This window comes from Apaloderma vittatum, unplaced genomic scaffold, assembly GCF_000703405.1.
Source record: "Apaloderma vittatum isolate BGI_N311 unplaced genomic scaffold, ASM70340v1 Scaffold42142, whole genome shotgun sequence".
Classification (NCBI taxonomy): domain Eukaryota; kingdom Metazoa; phylum Chordata; class Aves; order Trogoniformes; family Trogonidae; genus Apaloderma; species Apaloderma vittatum.
This window is the reverse complement of record NW_009704857.1, coordinates 1-5,688: the sequence shown is the minus strand read 5'-3', so window position 1 is coordinate 5,688 and position 5,688 is coordinate 1. Positions and strand designations below refer to the sequence as shown.

The 5,688-nt window shown below is 37.1% G+C and overlaps 1 protein-coding gene across 1 annotated transcript; it reads right to left on the bottom strand.

Moving 5' to 3' along the window:
• Positions 1–5: 5 nt before the first annotated feature.
• On the bottom strand, positions 6–5,247 carry SSB (Sjogren syndrome antigen B (autoantigen La); the record flags this gene model as incomplete). Its single annotated transcript, XM_009865175.1, has 11 exons — positions 5,169–5,247; positions 3,620–3,723; positions 3,286–3,460; positions 3,029–3,136; positions 2,828–2,928; positions 2,518–2,589; positions 2,384–2,426; positions 1,547–1,687; positions 1,008–1,191; positions 707–838; positions 6–28 (listed from the first exon to the last, which is right to left on the bottom strand). Coding segments are annotated over exons 1-11 (1,149 nt in total), but the record flags the coding sequence as incomplete, so codon positions are not given.
• Between the last annotated feature and the right edge of the window lie 441 nt (positions 5,248–5,688).

The window sequence follows — 5,688 nt, the reverse complement described above, 5'->3', positions numbered from 1 at the left end:
AGTGGTCTCTTCTTGGGACTTGTTGGTTCTGCAAGATTGAACATGTAGTGATTTATGGTAAAGGAAAGCATTTCAGAAATCTTCTGAAAAAAACCAAACACTTCCTACCATGTAAGTTCAAGGACGAGTCCTAGTTTATCCAAAGCCACTGCTATGCTAGAGGGTTTATTTATTGCTGTGACTTAAACTTTTCAGATGTTCTAAAATACCAACTTTTAAGAGCTTCTTCCCTGTATAACTTTAGTGCAGGAGAGCACGTAAGAAGATGAAGGAATACAATCTCACAGGAGGTTTCACTATGTTTTGTTTAAGCAGGACAGAGTGAGCAGAAGCTTCGCTCTTCATCTTCTGCAGTATGGAGAACTATTATTCTTCTCCTATCCTCAAGGGAAAAAAAATTCGCCACTCAAGACTGGGTATATGCACAGTTATGTAATGTCTGACAACCACCATTTTTTGATGCAGAATGCCTTGAACAGCTCTGCAGTACAGCCTCAGCTAGCTAGTAATTATTTTAATAACTTCTTGGACAGTTATGGAAGGAATCACGGATAAGACCCTTACAGTTACTTGGCTGATACTGACAAAGGGCAGAAATACTACAATGTAGGGCCAAATCTGAAACACAGGGAAGAAACATGAATATTTATCCAGAAAATAGTTCCATGTACTAAAGAAGCTGCATCCAGTACACAGAATGACATACCTGTTTTCGTATCAACTTCGCCACCTTCCTCTTCATTATCAAACTTTATCTTCTTACCCTGAAACTGTACTTTCCCTTTGTGCACACCCTGAGGTACCTTTCCCCCTCTTCCTTTTCCTTTCATTTTGCGTCCTGTGAGGATAAAAGATGTCAGGAACTTTGTATCATTTGTCTTCTAACTGACAAGCTCAAAAGAATGCTTTACGTTTAGTGTTTAGTATGTATTCACTATTTACAGTTACTGTCACACAATGTTACTTCTAGGACGTTAATAAATACTTAAACCAATGAAAAGGAGGACCTTTTGTTTTCTGTTTGAGCAATTCTTGCTGATCTTCCAGTATTTTCTTCAGAGCTTCTTTTTCTGCATCTCCTTCTAGCACTTCCCATGTAACATCCTTGCTCCGAAGCTGTAGGTTTCCGTTGTGTGCTGCCTTGGCTTTTTCCAGAGCTTCTTTTGCAATATCCTTAAATAGGATGATTCCCTTAAAAAGAAGAGTGGCATTTGCACTTGAATCTTACTGCAATAGCATTTGGCTACAATGATGAACGACATATGCTGTTAGGTACCTCAGCAATTTCATTACTCTTACAGATTGAAACAAAACCCTCAGACTGTCCTAACAAACATTCGTACTGGCAGTTTTGAACTTATGAACTCAGAAGGCTGGAACCTTTACCTGTTCTTTTGAAAAAAAAATTATGGAAGTAATCTAATTCTTTAAATACTCTGCAATTCCACAATTCAAAGAAATTCTTATTTATTAGAACAAGCATTGAATCATTCAGTTTCAAACTTTAATATAGAGATCTTAACTTCTTGTCCAAGATTCTACTGACCTCCTTTGCACCTCTGACAAAATGTATCCATTTGATTTCTCCATGATGAGAAAATACCTCATGGAGATCTTCTCTGCATGTTTGGTCATCCAGATCACCAGAAAACTTCAAAAGACATCCTGTCTTTTCTTCTAGAGACTTCTAAAAGAATAATAAAAAAACCCACAAGCTTGAATGTTCATCCTATCCTCAATCCTATTAAAACATGATAGTGATAAATAAACAATTGAAATCACCCCCTCCTTAGCACCATCAGTAACCCATGCATTCTTGCTACGTAGCTTATTTATGCTCATCTCCATGTCTTGCTTGGTATGTCCCCCCCTTTCTTTTCTTCCTTTTTAAAGTTTTTTTGCTTACTATGATACATTTATGTAGAACTTAGAACTCCTTTCCCCTAAGACAGTTACACTTTTTAAATTCTACAAAACTGTTTCCTGAAGCTTGGCACCTCAGGTTGAAAATCTATATAATGCTGATTAAATCCTCCCTGGATCCTTCAAATACCAGAGAAGAACGATCATCTTGGTGCATTTAGGATCATTTCTGAAAGGTAAACATGCTGAATAACTTAAATTCAGGATATGATCCTTTCATCTTATTTTCAAGACTAATTTTGTTTAAATACCATGACAAAACAAGATCTTACTGTGGGTTAGCTGGAAAAGCTGAAGTGACTTTCTAGAGAGAGCTCTGTATTATAGAACTTCAAACTCTGAATATCCCATGTTAGCTTTACAGAATGTAGCTGCAGGAGCATGTTATGTGTGGACTGAAAATCCGTACGAAATCAAGCATTGCATAGTTTGCAGGCATAGAGATTCAAGAAACCCATACCATTTCGGCATCTGCGGCTTGTTTCTGTTTTTCTTCTTTTTCCCTGTAGGAAAGTTACATTCATTAAGAACTGGTTCAAGTGCAGTCAGGTGAGCAAAAGCAGGCACTTCAGTGGATAATGACTGACAACTTACTGTTTAGCTCTTGCTTTAGCTTCTACTTTGTTTTGTTTCCTTTCTTCATTCTTCTTTGTACAATACTCCTCCCTTCAACAGAATAAAAGCTAAGTTAATATCACTTAAAGAATTCTATTTGAATTACTTTTTAAAGCAAGCAGTAGCCAAGAAACAGTTGAGATTATCGCTGGGAGTCGAGATGCTAGTCTCCAAAAGGTACCACTATCTGTACCTGTAAAACAGTCTAGAAACTTCTCAGGCCAACCCAGATCCTTGTCTAAATCTACGCCTGCCATTATTAGTTCATGCATCAGTTAAGCAGACTTACTTGAAAAGTACTATCAGCTCTGTGTCTTTGTACTTTTGGTTTGGGATCTCTGTGAACTTCTTAGCAGATTCAACACTATCAAAAACTGCAAATATTGAGCCCTGTTAAACAGTAAGAGACGTTCAGCGTTAGAGTCACTTCAGAAAACACTGTCCGGCAAGGATCCCTGCCCCAGGTCTAACTGCTTATCGCAAGAGCTACCTTAAATGTTCTCTGCAGTGTTCTCCTCATTTGTATGTTTTCAACCGGACCTTTATCCTCAAGCCATTCTTTGATATCATCAAGAGTTGCATCTAGGGGAAAGCCTTTCTGCAAAACAGCAACAAGCTTCAGTTATATGCAATAAACTGGCACTTAATCAGAAATTATGACCTATCTAGTAGGAGTTAATTCAAGCTTTACTGAAATGATTTTCAAAGTCATGCAGAACAGCAGAGCAAAGGAAGAAGGCTACTTACAACATACACAGATCTGTTTTTAATTGCAGCCTTATACTGGTCATTTAATTCAGGAAGGGGTTTGTTTGGAGATCTTCTGATCTTAGTTTTGTCTTCGTTTATTTCCATTAGACCAGTCTTGGATTTTCTTAGTGCTTCTACAATAACACCAAAATCTTTTGAAAGGTGACTTAACCTATTGAGTAAGCAGACACAGGTTATTACAGGCAAAGCTCAAGCACAATGTTACAACAGCATCTGGAGTTTTACGTGCAGACCAGGGACATTTGGTCCCAAATAGAGATGAGTAGCTGAAAGCTGTGCTTTCATACAAATTAGTTGTACTTTGCTTTACCTGTTGAACTTGATCATTACTTCTAAAGGTACCCAGCCATCGTCTAGTTTGATCTGTTCCTTTAGGAACTTGTCTCTTGGTAGATTGTGATTGCCAAAATAGTACTGAAAAAAATAAGGGAGAGTGGAGTGGGGAGAGAGAGTTGTCACTGAACATTCCGTCTTTAAAGCTCAATTTCATATGACAGCTTACTGCAAAGGATTGAGACATATCAAAAGTCATGAATCTGAACAATTAGAAATTATTACTTCCTGCTTTAACATCATATTTGTGGAAAAGTTAGCTGCAAGATGTAAGGTCTCAAAAACCCAGTGTGTCAGGCAGTGGAAATAATGAGGAAAAGGTAGACTGCAGTTTTGTTTAGGAAAGGCATGAAGATTACTCTGTTAAACATAATTACTGATCAACCAGAACAAGCTCTGAGGACTCAAAAGTCAAATCTGTCACCAGGTTTCAGTCCTTCTTTAAGGCATGAATAAGCAAGAATATTGTATTTGCCACACTTGAGAAATCATATACCTAGATTAGAGTTTCTAGGTATTACTCAAGCCAATACTGAAAGATTAAAATTTTGGTTTTATTTTTGTTTACTATGTTCTCATTTTGATGACATTCAGCGTGGGAGGAGCAGAGCATCACATAGTCAATAAATTCCTCAGTTCAGTACAAGACAGACAAGTTAGATTCTTCTGCTTACTGGCAGTCATCTAACTAGGATCAAATACTTAAAGCCATAGAGGAGAAGCTGAAATCCTTCCACCAATATAACTGTGCTTTAAAAAGTCAGTGCAAGTTTTACAATACCTCTCCCTCTAGTATACCTCAAACTCGCTCTCTGTTTCTTTTTTTGGTGTTTATTTTGGGGTGGCTTTTTCCCTCTACAAATAATGACTACAGCTCCATATACTAAAGGGGATTCACATGCAGCTCTATTTTTGTCCTTTAGGAAAACAGGGTTGGTTTAGATGTCATTTTAAGTGATGTGCTCAGTTTTCCATTGTAGGGCAACCCTCCAAGCCTCTAGAGTGAGAAATAGTTAAAGTAGGCACCTAAGTTTAGTTGTAATTTTTAGCAATAAATAACAAAGCAGTAAATTGTAACAGCAAGTTATGAATTGTGCTAATATTTTGACCAGCAGATTCCTGAGTAGGAGGATTTTTTCAAAAAAAAAAATAAAGACATGTAGAATTCAAATGCATCTTCCTATTTGCATAGATTTAATAACCCCAGTGACCGTAGTAATAAACTGTTTAATGACACATTCACTTGCTATAGCACCTGAAACACTAGCAAGTTAAGACTTTTGTGGTTTTGAATGGTGGTCTTACAGGCAAATCTAGACAAGTATAACTTCCAATTTAGACTACAATTATGAATTATCTTAAAAGTATTGAATGCCTATCATAGACCTGTGACATAAATTTTTTAAAAGAGCTGCAGATTCAGATCTAACTCCCTATGAAGTTAATTTCCCATTAGCCAAGTCCCTACCAAGGAATATCTCCAAAACTCATCTCAATCCAGATCCCAAACTATAAATTCAACTCACCTCAATTTGCTGACAGATTTTGCTTTCCAAAATAGACATGTTTTCACCATCTCCATTTTCAGCCATTTTTCACCAGCTGTGTTGAAGAGAATATAGAGCAAAGCATGAAATGTTGAAGAGTACTTTCTACAGACTTACATCCACATAGTGTTGCATTTCACTACTGCCTCATCTAAACAAGATGACAAGTTCTATAGCCACACATTTGTGCTTGTGAGCCAACTTGAAACATGACTGCAGAACTCCAAGGGGTAACTATGAAACAACTGGGAAAAAAAAAACAGGTCAAACGCTTTGGTTATTAAGGCAGCATTTGGCATTCTACATTCACAAAAAGTAAAAAAAATGCTGGCACTTTACAGCATTATTTGTTATTTACCACCTTCTAGGCACAGATCCTCAGCTGGTACCTAACAGCAACAAACCTGAGAGCCAACAACATTTGTTCTTTAAGTACAATCCAACCTCTCCTCACAACAAAAATTGTTTAATATTCCTAAATAGGTATAATTAGTGTCGC